General features: G+C 41.4%; 1 protein-coding gene across 1 annotated transcript; it reads left to right on the plus strand.

Moving 5' to 3' along the window:
* The first annotated feature begins 4,549 nt into the window (after positions 1-4,549).
* LOC120910438 (putative nuclease HARBI1) lies at positions 4,550-6,690 on the plus strand. Its single transcript, XM_040322196.1, has 3 exons — positions 4,550-4,645; positions 4,784-5,008; positions 5,926-6,690. The coding sequence occupies exons 1-3, from the start codon at positions 4,550-4,552 to the stop codon at positions 6,688-6,690; spliced, it is 1,086 nt and encodes a 361-aa protein (XP_040178130.1).
* Positions 6,691-22,779: the final 16,089 nt, after the last annotated feature.

Genomic DNA, 22,779 nt, shown 5'->3' on the forward strand with positions numbered 1-22,779 from the left:
GGGTGAGAAGAGTATGTATAGCCCGAGTGGTAGCCAAGGGCTCCACCAAGCCCAACAGGCATACTTCAACCGTAAGGGGGGCTGAAATGGATGTGATTGACTGTATACATTTTGCTATGTCTTGCCAGTAGGGCTTGATATGTGGACAACCCCCAAAAATGTGCATGAAGTTTGCAAGGGTTGCAGAACACCTCCAACATAGAGAGTGGTGGCTCCCAAATATCCTAGCTAACCTAGTTAGAGTAAGATAGATCCTATGCAGAAATGTATACAGGATCAGGCAATCTCTAGTAGAAACTAGACATTGAAATGGGGGCCCCCAAATATCGTCCCAATCGTCTCTATCCAAACCAGGAGCCACTGCCTCCCAGGCCAGCCTGCAAGTCCTTGTCAACTGCGTGTCAGTATCTCTAGGTCAGTAGGTTTAAGTTCAAGAGGACCTCTGCCAAATTGAGAGCAAAAATCATGTCGTAGTTGAATACATCTAAAGAAGTGCGAGTTTGGTAGGCCATAGTGCTCTTTCAGGAAATCAAAGGTCATCAGAGAGCCATTCAATACTATGTGGTGTACGGTCTTAATATCGTATTTAGTCCAGACTACCGGGTCTGTCCAAGTGAAAAAATGTGTTTGGATTTCGCCATAGAGGTAGATTAGGGGAAAATTTGTCAGGCCTAAAAGGTCTGAACCCTTGGGCCACAGACCATGCCTTAATAACTGAGCACATGGAAGAGGTAAGTGAGTACGGAGACTTTGATCCTCTGTATACCAAGAGGGATAGCACCTTATATAATCCCTCGTAGGCAGCTTCCAGTGATACAGAGGCATCATCTGTGGGGGTAGTTAGCCAGTGGTAAGCCACTATCAATTGGCCAGCAAGGAAATATTTATAAAAATTGGGTACCGCTAGGCCCCCTTCCCCCAGGGCTGCTGTAATATGGCTAATCTAAGGTGGGGAATCCTTCCATGTCATAAAAACGAGGAGTGCATGCTATCTATTGATTTGAAAATCGATTTGGGGATCCACATTGGGGAGTTTCTTAGAATGTACAAGAATAAGGGTAAAATGTATCTTCCCAAGTGACAAAGGGAGATTTTTCCAAGAGTGCAATTTCTTTTTTTAAATAACCAGCAGCAGGGAGACATTAAGACCTATGATGTCTGTCACCAAGTTGGTTATTATGAGCCCCAAATATTTTACTTGAATGACCCACTGTATGGAATTATCAGGGTCTGCCTGCCCAGGCATGGGATAGGAAAACAAAGGAAGTATTTTGGACTTGGTCCAGTTACGGGAAAATCTATTTAAATGTCATTTTTTTTCATTATAAATGTCAATTTTGCTGCAGCAGGTTCTAAACACTGTACAGATGCACCACTTTACAGGCAGACTAAGGGGACCCCCTGGCATTATATTTAAATTAATTTTTTATTTGTATTAGTTCAGTTTAGGCATCATTAAAATCACTGTTCCTTAAAAAACAATCTTGTTGTAAAAGGGTATGAGTACCTGGGCACTCATACCCTTTTTATGGCCAATAACTTGCATAAAAGCCTTTAAAACTGTCACTTTTGGTTTTTCAAGTACAGGTCCAATATACTTTAATAGGGTTCGTTATTTCAGGGCCAAACTTTTGGGATGTTTGGGAGTTCTGGCGCAAACCTAACCGAGGGTGCTCGACCCAACTCTACTCCTCATTCTGCTACACCAACTCCAGGGGATAGTGGACAGGAGGTCTAAGGCCTCGTACAGACGACCGAACATGTCCGCTGAAACTGGTCCGCGGACTATTTTCAGCGGACAAGTTCGGTCGTGTGTAGGGCCTAGCGGACCGTTTTCCAGCGGACATTTGACCAGCCGACCGTTTTCCAGCGGACAGATCCGGTCGTCTGTACGAGGCCTAAGAGAAGCTCTCTCTTCAGTTCAGACAGGTATGTGACAGATGTAGATCCATAGTCAATCATGGTGCCTACTGCCCAGTAATATTTTGCCACTACCACAACGACTCACCACCACCCAATGACAATATTATCACTACTAAATGGGACTTTAAACATCACACTAAAGAAAAATATTAGAAACTACTGTTTATAAAAAATACAACATTTATTTACAGTATAAATCCATAAAATCTCTGTAGATATTTTTCATGATAAAATTAGCAACAAGTACATTAAGGGGGAGATTTACTAAAACTGGTGCACACAGCAACCTTGCATTGTAACCAATCAGATTCTAACTTCAGCTTGTTCAATTAGAGTTTGAAAATATAACCTAGAAGCTGATTGGTTACTATGCACAGCTGTACCAGATTCTGTGTGCACCAATTTTAGTAAATCCCCCTAAGTGTATATGAAACAACATTTTAAGCATTTACGTTTCAACAGCTATTACTCACTTGTTATACATATAGCACTATTTTACAGACACAGATCAATGCAATTTACAGAATAAAACTGATTCTTCAGGACCAACATGTTACAGGGCCTACTAGAAGGGCAGAGCTGAAAGTAATTCATTAGGGGACCCTTGGATTAACTTCAGTTACAAGTGGTCTGAAACCCATGCTTAAAGTAATGCTAAACCTTAAAAATATACATAGCGTTGTACATAGATATTCCTAAATACATGTGTTAACTATACGTGCTGGTATTTTTAAATGTAGCACCTGTTTACTTTTCAGTACCAGTGCTATTGAAGTTTAGAGGGGGTCAGAGAGTTAAGTAACTCTGACCACTGTTAATTAGCTCAAATTTGGAGCTTCTGTCCCAGCTTGGCTGTGCTGTGGGCTCATGCTGTTGTTCCTGGGGTGCAGTTCCACCCCAGGTCGGCAGGTGGCAGCAGTAGAGTTAAGGACTGAATACTTTTCCCCAGCAACCTATCAGGAGGAGGCTTCCTTTATGGGACAGACGCCATTTTCCTGTGTCTTCTCCTCGTGTGCCGCCCACCTTCAGGGTTGCCATTCCGTGGCTCCCCGGCAAATGGCCTTCTGGGCCGGGGTGCATGTACTGGCTTTGGGACCACGTTGGCCTGGAGCAATTGATCTGCCGCTTGGGACTCAGTAATCAACTGGGTCCCCACCTAAAGAGGTTCTGGGCTGTCCGTCCTGTTGGAGGAAGCTGTTCGGTGGAGAGTCTGCCTGAGGAGTACCAAGAGAGGCAGGTGTTCCAATTGGGGCCTGACTATCCATCGGAGACCAGGGGACTGGACACTGAGAGGCTAGATGTTGGCCGCCTATCAGTCGGTACCCAAAATCTAAACTACCTGAAGGAGATCCAGGTGCTAAGTCCAGTCAAGGGGACTTCAGACCACTATTTTCTGCAACCATTGGGATGGTCTGTGGCAGAGACTTAACCCCAAGTTCGAGTGTTATTCTGGCTGCCAGGCTTGTGAGAGAGGCCTGTCCAGGTGCGCTATACCCATTCCGGCTGGAGTGGCGAAGTAAAGTTTGTCGTTGGAAGCAGGACTGTTTCCTTTTACCTACACCTGAATCTGTGTTCTCCATCTCTGCTATTCCTCTATTCTTCACCAAGTTCAACTGTTTTACCTTGGTGGGTAAATAAAAGCACAAGAAAAAGACATCTGCTGTGTGGACATTCTATTACTATGGCTCTCATCAACTACCCTAGACGGTGGAGTCACAGAAGTAACATGCCACCCAAAACAAACCAGCAGCTCCTCCGGGGGTAATGCTACAAAAATATAAATATTTTCTTTAATGGAAAGTACCTGGTGACCCTGCCATTATTAGTGCTTTCCCCTTCCTGGTGGCAACATAGAGCCTACAGATTGTTGCTCCCATAGTGCTCATGCTCCCATTTAGCTAAGTATTATGTATATTACATTGTTCTACTGTATAATAAGGCTATTACTATAGTATATGTATTCTATGCTAAGTGTATTACTATACAGGGCTTACTTACTAGGTCATGTGATCATGATTCTCATTCCCACAGCACGGACCATGTTGAGGCAAAGCTACACCCACAGCACGTCACATGTCATGTGACATCTCTTTAGCTATTACATGCCCTGGCTCCCAAGGCATTCAGAAGGAAAAACAGTATGAGGCCTCGTACACACGACCGAGAAACTCGACGGGCGAAACACATCGAGTTCCTTGTCGAGTTTCTTGTTGGACTTGTTCCGAGGCTCGACGGGCTTGCTGTGCGTACACACGTAATAGACAACAATTTACTCGTTCTCCAGCGTGGTGACGCTCACCACGTACGACGGCACTATAAATGGGAGGTTTGAATTCTTTGGCGCCACCCTTGGGGCTGCTTTTGCTGATATCGTGTTTCCGCGTGTTAGTAAAAGTTTGGTGAGTGACGATTCGCGTTTTCATTCGTCGTGCTTTCATATCGTTTTCTGCCGTTCAGTTTGTGCTTGTGGGATCGTAGCTTGTTTATCGGGACGTGCGGTCAGGTCGTATTGTTTTACATTGCGGTTCTGTGCGCTCGTTTTAGATTTTCAGTGCGTTCTTCCTAGCACTTGCTGTTCTTCAGTGCGGTCTGATTGTGCGGTCTGATTACACGGTCGTTTCTAGCCATGTTGCAGGCACCTGATCGTCGTAGGCGACTTCGTGCTATGCAAATGTATGGTTCAGGTCTTGTTGCTTTAGACCTAGACCCAGCCATGAACAGGGTGAGGAGGAGTTCATGGACCAAGAATTGGTTGCTCCGTAGGAACCAATTCTGTCATATGCCTCTGCTGCGGGAGATCCAGGAAAATAATCCTGTAGATTACAGGAATTTTCTGAGGATGTCTGATCCTGTCTTTCAGCAGCTGTTGGCTTTGGTGTCGCCTTATATTACCAGGCAGGACACTGTTATGCGGGAAGCCATCAGCGCTGAACAGAGGCTAGTTGCCACCTTACGGTATCTGGCAACTGGGAGAAGCTTGCAGGACTTAAAGTTCTCGACGGGCATCTCCCCCCAGGCTCTGGGCCTCATAATCCCAGATACCTGTTCTGCCATCATCCAGGTTCTGCAGGATGACTATATGAGGGTAAGTTTTCTCCTTTAAGATCACATGTAATGTTTTTAATGTATGCTAATGTATTGTAATTATTCCCTTCCTCCCTACTTACCATGCTTGTAATGTACTGTGAATGTCCCCTTTGCCCCCATGCATGCTCTAAGCTCTTATTGATGTCCCTTTTTAAGGCCCACATGCCTATTTCCCTTCACTTACCTCCCCAGCATGCTATCCTGGGCCCTAACACACCTAGCCTAGTCACTTTACAATGTATTGTGTTATATCCATTGTAATGTTCCCCCCCCACCTCCAAAATGTGTATTAAAGTGTAGGTTCACCCAGAAAAAGTTGAACAAATATTGGTGAACCTAGACTTTAATAGTCATTTTGGAGAGGGCTAGATGAGTTTGGGAGTTTCATGGCTGAAAAAAAAAAAGGAACTCCCAAACTCATCTAGCCCTCTCCAAAATGTGTATTAAAGTGTAGGTTCACCCAGAAAAAGTTGAACAAATATTGGTGAACCTAGACTTTAATAGTCATTTTGGAGAGGGCTAGATGAGTTTGGGAGTTTCATGGCTGAAAAAAAAAAAGGAACTCCCAAACTCATCTAGCCCTCTCCAAAATGTGTATTAAAGTGTAGGTTCACCCAGAAAAAGTTGAACAAATATTGGTGAACCTAGACTTTAATAGTCATTTTGGAGAGGGCTAGATGAGTTTGGGAGTTTATGAATAATTCTTTTTTTTTTTTTTTTTTTTTTTTTTTTATCTCCCAAATTTGATCATTGATCCATCAGAGGGGGTGATGTAAGTGCTAATTGTGCGTTATATTTTAGTTGTAAAAAGCTCATTTAATTTAAAAGTTAGAATAATTATGATGTCTTTGTCTAACGTGCTTGCAATGTTATGTTCCAAATATTTTTAAAATATTTTATTTTTCTATTACACAGCTTCCGTCCACGCCACAGGAATGGCAGACTGTGGCAGCGGAGTTTGAGACGCGTTGGAACTTCCCCAACTGCGGGGGAGCCATCGACGGAAAGCACGTCCGCATCGTGCCTCCACCCCGTTCTGGTTCTGAGTTCTACAATTATAAGGGGTTCAACAGTATTGTGCTGATGGCGGTGGTGTCAGCACAGTACGAATTTCTGTACGTTGATGTGGGCAAGAACGGCCGGATGTCGGATGGGGGAGCTTTCAGGCAGACTGAGTTCGGGGAACGACTCCAAGACGAAGATCTTGCATTGCCACCGGATGCGGACAACGTGGAAGGACTCCCCTTCGTCTTCTTGGCTGATGAAGCTTTTGGCCTGGGACCCCATCTAATGAGGCCATTCCCCCAGCGCACCCTCACCCCAGAGAGGAGTGTTTTTAATTACCGGCTGGCCAGAGCCCGGAGGGTGGTGGAGAACGCCTTCGGGATAATGGCCAGCCGGTTCCGCCTGTTCCTAACCTCGATCCATATGGCGGAGTACAAATGGAACTATATCGTCTTTGCATGCTGCATTTTACATAATTTTTTGAGACGAAATTCCACAAACTATATGGCCATGGTTGGGCCTGAGGCTGGACTTAACAATCCCGAGCAAATGTTGCCGGGCCTGGAACCTGCCCGTACTGGCTTGCCCCCCCAAAGTGGCCGTGCAGTCCGTGACCAATATATGGAGTATTTTATGAGTAGGGGGGCCATTCCCTCACAAGCCAATTTGGCTTAGCTTTGTTTTATCACATTATAAATCAGTGTACCCAAAAATTTAAATTTGGTCGCTTGTGTTTTTTGAAGCTGCCTCATCATTTTACATAATGTACTACATGTAGTGTCAAGTGTATTTTCCTTGCCAACTCGCAACCATTTCCCAGGTAACACACAAAGTAAACACATGTAAAGTTACAGGTTCTTTAATCAAAACACCACACACTTTATTTTTTACGATTATTTTATTTATTTTAACAATCTTCTTACCAATTTGTGATTTGTACATTTTTTAAAACAATTTTTGAAGATATCAAAATCTCTTTATTTATTTTTTTTGGTTTTTTTGATTCACAACAATCACTTTATATATATTTTTTTGTTTTTTTTTGATTCATAACAAGCTAAAAATCTCTTTTATATATTTTTTTGGGTTTTTTTGATTCACAACAAGATAAAAATCACTTTTTTTTTTTTTTTTTTTTTTTTTGATTCATAACAAGATAAAAATCTCTTTATATATTTTTTTTGGTTTTTTTGATTCACAACAATCACTTTATATATTTTTTTTTTGTTTTTTTTTTATTCATAACAAGATAAAAATCTCTTTATATATTTTTTTGGTTTTTTTGATTCACAACAATCACTTTATATATTTTTTTTTGTTTTTTTTTTATTCATAACAAGATAAAAATCTCTTTATATATTTTTTTGTTTTTTTTTGATTCACAACAAGATAAAAATCTCTTTATATATTTTTTTGGTTTTTTTTTGATTCATAACAAGATAAAAATCTCTTTTATATATTTTTTTTGGTTTTTTTGATTCACAACAATCACTTTATATATTTTTTTTTGTTTTTTTTTGATTCATAACAAGATAAAAATCTCTTTATATATTTTTTTTGTTTTTTTTGATTCACAACAATCACTTTATATATATTTTTTTTTTTCTTTTGGGATTATCAAAAATAACCAAATCACTTTGTACTTTTTTTTGACCATCCTAACTCCAAAAATCATTTACACTCTCCCCAAAATGTCCAACAAATTTTTAAGTTTATTTTCAACCCTCCTGGTCCGATTTTTTATTTCCCGGTTGGCAAGATGGATCTCCTCAACTTCCTCTCTGCATGCCCATATTTCACTGATAACCATCTGTGTCGTCTGCCTGTCCAAGCCACCACCTGCCCGTGAAATGGGGGACAAAACCATTTAGTACAATTACGCAGGCCTACATCTAGCTAAACAAATTTAGATGATACTTTACCAGATGTGGTTGCAGCCTCATCCTGATCCCGCGGGGGTTGTCCTTCATTTGCCTCCTGGCTTGCTGCTTCCTGTCGCCTGTTGCTTTCTGATATTAATATTTGTTATTATATTAATAATTATTATTATATTGTATATTTAAGATTTAATATCTCGCATATACGATATATGGTTAAAATAAGGGTTCTGTGACCAGAGTGAAAAGCTTTAACATAACACATTTATTTAGAGAAAAGATATTAGCTATCTAACATACTGCATACATATACAGTTTTAAAGTAAGGGAAATAAAAGTTAGTTTCAAATACAAGATAAGCACATCACACTAAAAGTATTAAGAAAACAAATTATGACAAAGTAAATAAGTGCAGGGGAGAAGATAGATTCTGATGTTACCTTGACATCCCGGGCCCGGGAAGTTCTCATCATCTCTCTCTAATTCTATTGATGAGACCCCCTGACTTTATAATCCTGATGTCACTTCTGATTGGCTGAAATAGCCTTTTCCAAATATGGGCAACTTCCTTCTATCTTTAGGGATGAATAGGCTTGAAGTTTAAACTAATTACCTCTAGCTAGTTAGACCTCCTGTCTATTCATGAAAGAGTACAGTCGTTTCCAGGTGACACCATAAAGTGCAAACCTTTCCCACTGTGATTTCTTCCTGACTTGCTTTGTATGTCAAAAGATGTAGTAGACTGGTCGTCTCCGGCCACCTTCATACAAAGCAATCATGCATATCAAATACAGAGAGTGCTAAATAGATATATGCAATCCCTAACTGTCAGCCTATTTAAAGTATCTATCAGAACTTCTCCCCCACCACACATATACTGTTATCGTAATATATATTTATACCTATGTACAATAATGGCGATTAGACATTAACAATTCACCCAGGGCAACAGATGACCCCTTGTGGCCAGTTGAGACAGATGAGACTAGGCCACACTTTAAGTGAGTAATTGTTTATGTCTGATATCCATTAGAATGTTAAGTTTCTCCCTCTGCCATTTTTTTTAGAAGTCAGCCAAGATATATCACCATGCCCGTCATAAAAATCAATACCCCACATTGCAATATGAGAAAACCTTTTCATCCCATTTCCCTCCAGGTTCTAGTGGTGACTAAGCTAAAATCCCCATCATGTAAAAGTTCATTTAACCTTTCCTCGGTTTTCACCATATCATTACTAATTTGATTGTGGAGGTTTACTGACAAAGTATACATTTTTACATCAACATGGGGTATGTATGTGCTAGGATCTGGGACCTCAGGGGTCCTCTCAATGATGTCAACACTGGTATGGGGTTTCTATAGTTTGCCCAATAGTACTGTACTCATGTGGAATGGAGCAAAAATTTGGATAGGGTATTTGGACACGACTGACCCCCATAGAGGAATGTCTGGTGATTGGTAACGACACAGTACAGTCCATCCATGTGGTAGGTGACCCTTGTGCTTGGTGTTCTCCATTTTGACCACTTCACTGGGCAGTTAGCCTCCATTTCACGTGGAATGGTTTCTTGAGGTGGTTGGCGTGGACTTTCCAGTTGGGGGTCCCTTGCTACGTTGGCTGTGGGATCCGGGTCATTGTTTAGACCACAGACTGGAGTGTCAGTTTCAAACACATCACAACGGCATACGTATATATTGTCTTTGACAGTGCAGCAGGCAGTGTGCGGTGCTTTCCATCGCCCTTGAACTTGAATGAGCATTTCGGGGAGGTGCAGCCTTTCCTTGTACACGTCATTCTCGAGGTATCCGAGGGAGTGTATGGACGCCATTGTGTAAAAAGTAGTCCTCTTGTGGATGGAACATGGGCAGCGACATTGTGAAGGATATGTACATTAGGTCCCGGTAGGTGCACAGTGACTGGCTTTTCTTGCAAGAAAATGGCCCTCTATTTGGGTGTGGTGTCACTATCCCTATGCTTCAAATTGTGGAAACTGGCAAAGGTTTGCACGTGTCTCCAAAATGTACATTCATTCCACCACTAGTATTAGTGTGAGTACAATACCATTGTGTAAGATCTGTGTCTTTTAAGATAAAATTTCCATACGCGGTGCATATCACCTCTTGGCCCATACCATCCTCTCTAGCTTTATGTTATAAACCGTAAAAAAAATAAATAACAAAACCTTTCCTCCCCTGCAAGCCCCTCAACACCCTGCAGAACTGGTTTCAGCACTTGCCGAACCTTTTTATTCACCATTTCCGATATGCCGGCGAATCGCTGTCAAATCGGCTTGGTTCCAAATTGACATGTCAGTTTCAAAAAGTTCTGGGATGGATGCTAGTATGCTGTCCGTGCCCTTTAACTTTCTGGATCTGAAAATGCCCCTGTGGTTCTGCCAATGGATCCTGAGTTTGCTTGCCTGGGAGGTAATGCAAATCTACTAGCAAGGAAGAGTAAAACAAAGATACATTTGTCCGGGCACATGAGCCGAATTCGGCCATGTTCCACTGGGACAAATCAAGTACCACCTGCACATGAATAAACTTAACGTTATTAAACAATATTCCAGGGATTGAGTTTTCCGTTAGGCCACTAGGTGGTTCCTCTTGCAGTGTTGGGCATTCCAAGGAGGTTGGTTTGTAATAGGGGATTGCAGCTGTATTTTTGGACAAAGTTGTAGGAGTAGGGGTGTTAGTATTTGGGGACACCTGCAAGGTAATTTTCCCTGGGACGTACTGAAGAGTGGATGCATGAGTGTTGCTGGACCAGAGGATGGAGATAACGAAAGAATATTTCCACTCTCCGGCATCCCTCAACCGTGTCTCTTGAATCAATAAACAATAAAGATCCGTTGTGAAAGCTCATGGCTCTGTTCTGGTAGTCCGTGATCTTCCCAGCAACGCCATTCATCCAAACTAGATGATTATCAATGGGACTCCACCAATAAACTTGCTTCCCTACAGTCCCTACAATGGCCACAGGCAATAAGACGGATTCCCCCTCTAGACAGTAGACCGTATTCTGGTCAACGATCACGCTGATGAGCGGTCCAGTCTTCTCTCCCTTGGTATGTCTGATCAGAGCAGGATCACAATCCACATCGACTTCATGGCTCTAAAAGGGAAGAAAGCAAAACATTTTAGTTGCAGAATTTTGTGAAGGCACAAACAATGGGGCACAAAACTGAGCCCAGTAAATTCAAAGGAATTTCCCAGATCTCCCCCCCTTGTGCTCCTTGTTTGGCCAAGCAATCTGCTACGTCATTTTGTTCCCAGTATGGGGCAGTGCCTATATGACCTTTTACTTTGCACCCCCATGTTTTGACTGGCAACTTTTGCACCAATGTTGCAATATATTTCACCAGGAATACGTGTTTACGTGGAGACCCATCTGAGGACATGTACTGGTGGGTGTGCCAGAAGGGCAGAAATTCTGTAAGAGCCTTACAGACCCACGCAGAATCTGTGTATAAAACAATTTCTTGATCCCCTTTCATCATTTCTAGGGCATGCGCAATCGCAGCAATCTCAGTGAATTTTGCTGATTTGACTTGACATGACCGAAAGATTGATGTTTGGGTCTTTGCATGCGGATCGATAATGTATATTCCCAATCCTGCATGTGGGGAACCCTCCACGTAAAAACATGATCCATCTGTGAAAATTGGGACTGCCTTTTCCGGGACCTTTTCATTTGCTGACAAAGGTCTAGAGAAATGTTGTGCCGCTGATTGTGGGGTGATAGCACATTCATGTGGTGTTCCTTGGAAAAGGAGGCCATGGGCAATAGTGGAACGAATATTTGTTTGTTTGACTTTAATGCCTTGATTTTGGAGCAACAGAGCCCAATGGGCCTGTCTGGCATTGAATACATTGCCATCTTCCACTCTGTCTGTGAGTAGAAACTTAGTGGGCATGTGCAGAATGACTGTGTTAAGTCCTATGATGTATGTGTAGTATTTAACTGCCCACAACGTGTCAAGAAGGTGTTTTTCACATAGAGAGTACTTCCTTTCCACAGGAAATAATGTTTTAGAAACATATAATATGGGTCTTTGTTGCCCATGGATTTCCTGTGCCAGAACAGCTGACAGGGCTGTCTCTGATATGGCAGTCTCAATGTGAAAGGGCAGTTGGTACTCTGGGTTGGCTAATACTGGCGCTTGTGCTAAAGCTTCTTTAAGCTTCTGCACTGGATTGGTGTGTTGCTCCTTTTTCCCCCAAACATACAGTGGTGCGGACTTATGCGCACCATCAGGGATGATATCCCACAAATAATTTACCACTCCTCGGAAAGATCTGAGAGTGGGCATACTCACTGTTAGAGGGAATTGTAGGATGACTTTTACCTTCTCCGTGGCTATCTTACTACCGTTTGCTGCCACTGTAATCCCCAGAAAAGACACAGATTCCTGCGACAATTGTGCGTTAATGGGGTTACACGTCTGTCCCGTTTTTCCTAGGATTCTTCGGAGTTCCTCCAATAGCCGCAAATGCTTTTCTTTGTCGCATGTGGCTATAAGCAAATTGTCATTGTACTGAAAAAGATTCTTAGTAGCAGAAAAATCAGTTAAAATATCTCTCATGGTTACATGTGAAGTACTGTGTTCATGGGATCTAATTTTGCTAATGACATCAGCCATACTCATAAGGATTTGTACCGGTTGAATGGGGTATACATTGGAAATCATCTCATTCCCTTCACTATCAAACCCTAAAAATGTTTGATTTCCTTCATTGGAAGATAGGATCTGGGGAGTACCCATGCTGGGGAGCTTGTCCTTCTCCTCATTTCTGGATAGCTGGTCCCCATGGTCTGGTGAGTCCATGACAATGGGACCTTCTCGATTTTCCTGTGGCTTTGCGATTTCTCCCATCACCACAGGCAAAGTCGAACTAGGATCCATATCTTCCTCAATTTCAAAGGCACAGGTATTACTATGTTCTCGTATGCTAGCCACAGCCTGTCCTTTAAATTTTACTTTGTTAGGTTCATGTAACTGATCTTGCAACACTTTGTATGCAATAGTTACATGGTCCAGTTGTGTTTCAACTTTAATTAGCATGCTTTTGTATTGTACCAGTTCTTTTTGGGCCAATTGGTACTTTTTTAAATTTTCCTCCTGTGAGGCATTAAGTATTTGATTAAGGGTAGATAAGGATTGTACTTGGCTTTTTAAAGCTGTATTCTCCTTTTCTCTTTCAGAAATTGTAATATTTTTATTACAGACTATACCTTCCAATTTCTTTATTTTAGTATGCATAGACATGCAAGCCGCATACATGCCTGCTAAGGCTAGATTTTTAAGTTTTTTGTTATTTTTGGTTGCTTTTGCTTGTTCTTCCAATACTTTAGTATCACAGGCAAAATCCTTGTTCTCATGTTTATGCGTAAACGTTGCTACAACACTTTCTAGCCAGGAATCCATTACGAACAGCTAGTATGCACAATTTGTGAGCTGAATTAAATTAATTGTGACCTTCTACTATAAAGTCATTTACAGTAAAGGAGAAAAAGGCCAAGAGAAAAACAACCAAATAACCCAAAAATACAGTTTAAAAAAAAAAATATTTTCAGCTGTCCCTAACACAGTCTTTTTTATTTTTTTATTTTTTTAGATTAGAGTGGAAACCTAATTATCCTTAACAAAGCATTGTGCCTATCTTGTCTGAATAGTAGACAAAGGAAACAATAGAAGCCCCCAAGGATCAATTAGGATGAACACCTCTAAGCTATCAATAGCAAAGGTAAATAACTGAGTGTTTACACTGTGTAACACTCAATTCAGTAAAAACTGAACTAATCCAAAAAAAATAAACCAAAAATGCAAGATATCACTTTCAGTATTAAACATCCACTGTTTTGTACTGAACTAACAATAATGAGAATGTTACTACTTGTAAAATTTCCTCATAATAAAAAAAGTCAAATAAAACTACATAAAATTAGAACCAACTCTTTTGTAGATTTGATTTCAATGTTAGTGGACATATAATTCAACTAACAAAAACTCATTGAACTTTTTGAACATCAAAGTCTAGTCAGCTTTTTCTTTTTTTCAGTGTCTTTCTGCAGACAACAGAAAATAAGCACGTTTTTTTTGTATATAAAAAAAACAATCCATAAAAATAAAAGCTAAAACTAATACAAAAAAAAACAAGAACTAAAAAAAAAAATCTTAACAGCAAAAATTGTGTAATTTGCAAAAAAAAAACAATAAACATTTATTTTTTTCCACAAAAACCAATTGACAACCCTTTCAGTGTGTCAATATAAATGATATTTAAACAAAAATGTGTGATCCCATCCTTATCTCTCCCCATTACATTGACCGGTTATAATGGTACATCCGAGATTTTTTATCAATTATGATTTTGGGATATTAATGAAACACAAAAAAAAAAAAAAAAAAAAAAAAAATCAAATAACCTTAGAAAATATTAACATATATTTTCCCTAGCTAGGATAGGATAAACTGACTCAGTTTGAACTCCTACTAACCTTAAAAAAAATAACTTGTGGGTAAGCTGACTCAGCTTGAATCCCTTAGTTAAAAAAAAATAAATAAAAAAAAAAAAAAAACTTGGTGTATTATCTCTCCTAATACCCACTAAAAAAAACAAAAATATTTTACTTATCTTTTCCTTAGATATTTGTTATTGTTAAATACTTTCAGTCTTGTTCACAACGTCGTGGTCGCCACTGTTGCTTTTCTGATATTAATATTTGTTATTATATTAATAATTATTATTATATTGTATATTTAAGATTTAATATCTCGCATATACGATATATGGTTAAAATAAGGGTTCTGTGACCAGAGTGAAAAGCTTTAACATAACACATTTATTTAGAGAAAAGATATTAGCTATCTAACATACTGCATACATATACAGTTTTAAAGTAAGGGAAATAAAAGTTAGTTTCAAATACAAGATAAGCACATCACACTAAAAGTATTAAGAAAACAAATTATGACAAAGTAAATAAGTGCAGGGGAGAAGATAGATTCTGATGTTACCTTGACATCCCGGGCCCGGGAAGTTCTCATCATCTCTCTCTAATTCTATTGATGAGACCCCCTGACTTTATAATCCTGATGTCACTTCTGATTGGCTGAAATAGCCTTTTCCAAATATGGGCAACTTCCTTCTATCTTTAGGGATGAATAGGCTTGAAGTTTAAACTAATTACCTCTAGCTAGTTAGACCTCCTGTCTATTCATGAAAGAGTACAGTCGTTTCCAGGTGACACCATAAAGTGCAAACCTTTCCCACTGTGATTTCTTCCTGACTTGCTTTGTATGTCAAAAGATGTAGTAGACTGGTCGTCTCCGGCCACCTTCATACAAAGCAATCATGCATATCAAATACAGAGAGTGCTAAATAGATATATGCAATCCCTAACTGTCAGCCTATTTAAAGTATCTATCAGAACTTCTCCCCCACCACACATATACTGTTATCGTAATATATATTTATACCTATGTACAATAATGGCGATTAGACATTAACAATTCACCCAGGGCAACACGCCCTACAAGAATGAAGAAAAGGTGTTTCAAACATTATTGAAAAATATTGAAGTCCTGAAAGAGGAATATGAATAATTGTTACAATAAATTATGGGACTATTGTTGGTTTTTAACAACCCTCTAAGCAGGACACAGGATTGTAGGCATTGCCAAAGATTAGGCAAAATCTGTGTACCTTTTCTTGTCTTTTTAAACATGGAAGCCAAACAAGTATCCACTGGATGACCTCACCTTTGTGTTCGCCACTAAAAAATTTCTTTTGGATGGCCAACAATTGTGCTACTGACCGCATGTGTCCCCAACTGATGAGCACACTATCCTTTTCCTGTATATTCACTTAATTTGGATTACTAAAAACACATCTAAATTAAATCCTCATTGGATCTCACCAGGGCCGCTGAGCAAAATCATGTGGCCCTGTACAGCCTACCTGACGGGACCCCCTTAAGCTGCCCCCCTGGCCCCGCATTGAAACTGTCTCTGCAGCACGTTACGGGATTGGCGGCATTGGTAGGCACCTGGATCAGAAAAAAGGGGGGGGCTGCCGTCTGAAATCAAAATTACAAAGCGGAGGGGGGCCCTTTACAAATTAATAATAAAAATAAAAAATGAAAAACTTAAAAAAGTAGTTTTCAGAAATAAATAACTAAACATTTATTTAAACATGAAAAAGGGGGGGCTTGGTTTGCCATTCAGGGCCCTGGGGACCTCTGGGCCCTTTAATTTGAATTTTGTAATTGTTTTTTTAATAAAAATAAAATGGGGGTTTGCCACATGGAGACCTCATGAGCCCTTTAATCTCTCTCTCTGTATCTATCTATCTATCTATCTATCTATCTATCTATCTATCTATATATATATATATATATATATATATATATATATATATATATATATATATATATATATATATATATCTCAGGACTAAAAACTAAAAAATTAAAAAAAATATCTGGAAAAAGTTAAAAAATGTTGATGGGCACAATCTTTGGTCGTACGAGTCGTCGTTCTGTGAATTAACGACGACTTTCACGACAAATATTTGGGCCCACTAACATGAAATACATAATACAGTACAACCTTCAATAAAAATCACATGGCGAGAATTACAAACACAAGACAGGATTACCCCGAAAAATTACTTACTTTTTCTAATTTCTCTCCGGATTTTCTGAAGGGTCTCTTGTTCCCTCAACTTAAGGTCCGACCAGCGCTTTCTCAGCTGCTCCCGAGACCTTCGGATCCCAAATTTCCTGAAGATCCTCCTTTCAACTTTTGACATGATCAGGGCCTTGAGTTTATTAGGGTGGAGATATGGCCCGTGTTTCCCGTCATAATCCTCCTCCCGGAGGATCTGGACCATCTCCACCATCTCCTGGAATGTCATGTTGGTTGCTTTATATCGGCGAGATGTGCCAGTGTCTCTGTGGGCTGGGGCAGGCATGTTGGGGTGCTCGGGTGCTGCTGCCATCTTGTTGATGCGGGGTCAAGGAGAGAGAAGGGGCGGGGAAAAGACTAAAAAGAACGTCAGGGGTGTGGAGACGGGCGGAGCGTCACGCATGCGCGTGTATAAAGGGATACCACGTGAATGAAGGCGGCGTTCACAATCTGTAGAAGGAGACGGAACTATCGACCGTGTCATACGACGGTACGTAACGTTTTATTGAAACTTTGAGTTTGGCGGCTAGCTAGATATGTTGTTAACCGAGCAGAAAGCAAGAAAATAAAGAAATTTCGATGTCAGTCAGCCAAGATCTGACATGGAAATGGCCATTTATAGTGCCGTCGTACGGGCTGTACGTAACCGCGCTTTGCTGTAACATTTCTCAAAATCTGCTGTGTGGGCAATGTCGTTATTTTTGCATGAAAGGTGTATTTTTTTGCATGATGAACCTCGTCGTTTTTAGCATGAACCTAGTCGTTTTTGGCCTGAATCTCGTCGTTTTAGGCATGAATCTCGTCGTTTTAGGCATGAATCTCACAACCTGCTCACATAATTACTTCTTGTCGATTGCGCGACGAAAGCTAAGGGGCGTGATAACATACACACGTGTCGTACGTACGTTGGGGGGTGCGGAGGAAGACGGTTGACCGACGAGAGTGTAGCTATACTTTGATTTTGTGTCGTCATTGGCCTATACTCAGGGCCGCTGATAAGCCAGTACAGCTGGCCCTGTTGTAGGGGGCCCAGGGCCAGCAGGGGCCCGGATGGCAACCCCCTTTAAAGAAATAAATATATCTAATTTTCATATTGTTTTAGAGTTTTAGTGGTCCTGAGATCCCCAGGGCCTGGGACAAAAACACCAAAAAAAAAATGACCATTTTATTTTTAGGAACTATATATATATATATATATATATATATATATATATATATATATATATATATATATATATTAATTTTTTTCTATTAAAGGTCCCCAGGGCCACGGATGGCAATCCACCTTGTTTTATTTATTTTCTAGAAATTATTATAATTTATTTAGTTTCTTCTTCTTCCATATATACTAAAGGGCTCATGAGGTCTAGATGTGGCAAACCCCCTTTTCTTACATTTTTCAGAAAAATGATTTATTTGTATTTTAATTAAAGGGCCCAGAGGTCCCCAGGGCCCTGAATGGCAAAACCCCCCCCCCCCCCCCTTTAAAAAAAAAAAAAAAAAAAAAATTATTTTATATATTTTAATTTTTTTTTTCGGTTTTAATATTAATTTGTAAAGGGCCCCACTCCGCTACTCAATTTGCGGCAGCCCCCCCCCCTCCCCCGGTTGTCTGCTCCAGGTGCCTAACAATGACGCCAATCCCGTAAATACAGTTTCAAGGCAGGGCCAGGGGGGGAGCTGAAGGGGGCCCCGTCAGGTAGGCTGTACGGGGCCCCATGATTTCTATCAGCGGCCCTGCCTATACTGCAAAGACATTTAAAGGCTATATGGGGATAAAGATTACTACCGTTTCTAGACTGATTGTGTGTTTTGCATATTTTTTGTCTTGCAGAAAAATGAATAAGTTCAATGACCCAGATTTTCTTGCCATTTTTATTGACAAATTAAGAGAGCTGCCCGTTCTTTGGGCCACAAAAGACCCAAGGTCAAAAAATAAAGAACGAAGAAAGGCAGCACTCAATAGTCTGCTACCATTTGTACAAAGACAGGTGGGGCCCCATGTTACAACTGACATGCTGGATACTCGGATTGGGACCTTGAGAGGCTCATACAGAAAGCAACGGAACATGGTCCTGGCTTCTCAGAGGTCTGGAGCAGGAGCAGAGCAGGTCTATGTCCCATCGCTGTGGTACTACAGCAGACTGTCATTTCTGGATGAGCACCTGGAAGTTAGGGAGTCACTTTCTAGCCTTCCCCCCAGACAGAGAAGATCTAGCTCCAGCCTTCCTCCCAGACGGGGAAGAGCAAGGTCCAGCCTTCCCTCCAGCCTTCCCTGCAGCCAACCTGATCCTCCTGAAGGGGAGCCCTCTCACAATCAAGAGGAGCGTTCCACCCTGGAGGAACAGCCTGATTTGCCTGCCTGGAGCCCGGTATAGTACTTTAAATGTGTTATTTGGTGGTGTTGAATTGCTGACAAAGAGATGTTAAAGCGGATGTTACATTTCTAAAAAGTAAAATTGACAAGTATGAAAATCATAAACACTGTAGCTGATGACTTTCAAATTATCTCTAAAATATTCCAATTGCACACCTTCCGGCAAAATGGCCAAGTAGTAAAAGGGTGCTGAAACGATCACCGGCTGGGAACCGGAAAGCAAATCATATATATATATATCTTCGCCAGCACACCAGGGATCATAACGTCCAAAGATTTAATGCATATCTATTATTTCAAAAAGAGCAACGTTTGGAGGCCACGCAGGACCTCTTCGTCAGGGAAAAAGATGCCTGACGAAGAGGTCCTGCGTGGCCTCGAAACGTTGCTCTTTTTGAAATAATAGATATGCATTAAATCTTTGGACGTTATGATCCCTGGTGTGCTTGCGAATATATATATATATGACTTTAAAATTATGACACGTAACTTTCCAAGCCGCCAGCGATGTCAGCCCCCGCCAAGGCCCATACTCAATCCTAGCAGCTCCAAGCGCAACCATCCATAGTTAAGGGAAACAGGCAGTGATGCCAAACGGATTCACTGCCCGTTTCATAATGCGCATATGCAAACAGCGTGGCGCTTTGTGAATGGGCCGGCTGCTTTTGGGGACACACACAGTTCCCAGAATGCAGCGCGTCCCATTCACAAGTTGACACCCAGTGTAGGAGGAGGAACATAATACACCACGGCGGATGAAGAGGCAGATTTTTTATGTCCACATAGCAACAGCTAGTTAGGGGGAGTAAAACTTCAACATTCTTTTAATGTAATTTTTTGAGTAAAATGTTTTATTTGTAATTTAGGGTTATGGTGGAACCTCCTCTTTAATATGTTAAAAAAAAAAAAATTGGGCGAAATGTGGTTTCCATATCATTAGTCAGTAGTTGCCACAAAAGTATTTGTAAAAATAATGCTAACTCCTGGTGTCAGAATTATTAGCTTTTCTAAATATTGCCTAAAATATATCAATAGTCAGGAGCTGTAAATTGTGTGTGAATTTTAAAAACCACTTTAAAACTGACCCTTTTTGATACACAGGAGGACACCAGCCAGGAGGTTCAGGAAAGTGCCAGGCAGGAGGAGGCCAGGCCTAGTGCCACAGAGGAGGTGGCAAGGCCTAGTGCCACAGAGGAGGTGGCAAGGCCTAGTGCCACAGAGGAGGTGGCAAGGCCTAGTGCCACAGAGGAGGTGGCAGGGCCTAGTGCCACAGAGGAGGTGGCAGGGCCCAGCAGCAGCACAAGGTGCCAGGTGCCTCCCATCCGCATACCTAATCGAAGGGAAAGGAGGGATATGAGGGTCAGTGAAGCAGCACTGGCCCTGATACGTGATGCACAGGCCGCCCTCCAGCAGCCTACCACCACCGAGGAGAGTTATGGCAGCCTGGTCATGTCAAAAATGGGGCAAATGACTGAGGAGCAGCGCCTCAGATTTGAGCCCCTCCTCATAAGCCTGCTCAATCAGGGGGTGAGGGGCCTAATCACTGACGAAACAGTGATTTGGACCCCCGGCCGTAGTCACCCACCATATAATTATCCTCCTCCTCCTGCTCCTGCAAATCTTCAGACTTCTTCTTCTCCTCCTGATACTCTTCTAACTTTTCTAACTCCTTCTCCTCATCCTCCTCCTGCTCATGAAACTCATCACACTTCTTCTTCTCCTCCTGATCCTCTTATAAATTTAACAACTCCTTCTCCTCATCCTCCTCCTGCTCAGGAAACTTCAGAAACTCCTTCTTCTTCTCCTCCTGCTGCTCACGAAACTCTTCTAACTTTTCAAACTCCTTCTCCTCATCCTCCTCCTGCTCACGAAACTTCCGCAAATCAGAATTCTTCTCCTCGTCCTGCTCCAGAAACTTTGCCTCCTACACCTTCTCCTCCTCCTGGCACAAGTACTACTCCACTGGCACCACCTCCAGCCAAGCAGAGAAGGAAGGCTGCAGAGAAGGCTGCAGAGAAGGCTGCAGATCAGGCTGCAGTGAAGGCTGCAAGGAAGAAGGCTGTCCGGAAGACCAAGAAGTGACTCCCTTGCTTCCAGGTGGTGTGACAGAAGGCAGTCTGCTGTGGGATCACTTCCTTGGGACATCTGCCTGACCTGCTCCTGTTCCAGACCTCTGGGAGTCCAAGACCAGATTGTGCTCCTTCCTGGATGAGCCACTCAATGTCCCAATTCGAGGATCCAGCTGCTCATGATGTAACATTGTGCCCCACCTGGCTTTGCACAAATGCCAGCAGGGTATTGAGTGCTGTCTTTCATTTATTATATATATATTTATTTTATTTGTTCTGTTCATGACCGAAATAAATGGTCTTTTTTGGATTTGAAATTCATACTTGTCTATGTGTTTTTCATCAGCAAAAATATGTCCCTTGTGAGAAGGAAGGTTAACTTTACAAATAATGTCAAAAGGTAATATTATTAAGGGACAGATCACATAAGACAAAACAAGAAGGTTACAATGGTGGTTACTTTCCAGAAAAAGAAAAAAAAAATGATTACAATAAACTCATAATATAAATTATCTTAAATGAAAAACTTGTTTGCTAAAAAAAAAAAAAATAAACAGCAGAGAGAAAAGATTTGTCAATATTCATGATATCAGCATTAAAAAGGTGAAACAAATTTGACAATAATCTGTGTGAAGATAAGCAGCAAAAGAATTCATTTAATGTACATTTTTTTACATTCTAAAGATGGTTGAAATGCGCGGCATTTAAACGATGCTATAGAATGTTGGCAGCGTGACGAATGTGCTATCTCCATGACAAACGATACTTTTACTGAAGTTGCGCTCCCGTCTACTACTTTAATCTGAGCATGCGCGGGTTTGTTAGCATACAGACGTCCGAGTTGCTCGTCGTAAACCAGCCCGTCGAGAACCTCGGCGAGCCAAATTTTGACTCCCGACGAGGAAATAGAGAACTTGCTCTCTTTTTGGCTCGACGAGGTTCTCGTCAGTTTCCTCGACGAAAATGTACACACGACCGGTTTCCTCGACCAAAAAATATCTCCCAACAAGGTTCTTGCTGGTTTTTGCCGAGGAAACTGGTCGTGTGTACGAGGCCTCAGTCTGGCATGTGTTCCCCTCTCTAGCCTCATCAGTTGCTCTGAATGGCATGGAAAGGAAGGGAAGGAAATGTGATATGTGATAGCTAAAGCAACTTTACAGGACATGTAATGGCCTATGGCTTAGATCCATCCTCTCCCAGGCAGTCCTACTGAGAAAACAATTTTCTAACCCATTTTATTGGGGTCTGTAATCAGCAGACTTTATCAGCCAAGTTTTTACATTACATTTGTCATGAAGATGAGATACATAGGATGGCACAGTTGGCCTGCTTCTGAAAATGCAGATTGTTAGAGTCGGTTCACACTAGGGCGACACGACTTCCAGCGCGACTTTCAGAGGCGACTCGACACGACTTGAACATGAACCACAGGGCGATCTGGGGCGATTTACAACACAACTTGAAGTCGTCTCCAGGAAACTAGACTAGCGGCGACGTAGCGAACGCGAAAAACCGTCGTGGATCGCCGTAACTCCTAATTTGCATACCCGACGCTGGTTTACGACGCAAACTCCCCCCAGCGGCGGCCGCGGTACTGCATCCTAAGATCCGACAGTGTAAAACAATTACACCTGTCGGATCTTAGGGATATCTATGCGTAACTGATTCTATGAATCAGTCGCATAGATACTCTGAGAGATACGACGGAGTATCTGAGATACTCCGTCGTATCTCCTTTGTGAATCT

Source organism: Rana temporaria, chromosome 8 (assembly GCF_905171775.1).
Source record: "Rana temporaria chromosome 8, aRanTem1.1, whole genome shotgun sequence".
Classification (NCBI taxonomy): Eukaryota; Metazoa; Chordata; class Amphibia; order Anura; family Ranidae; genus Rana; species Rana temporaria.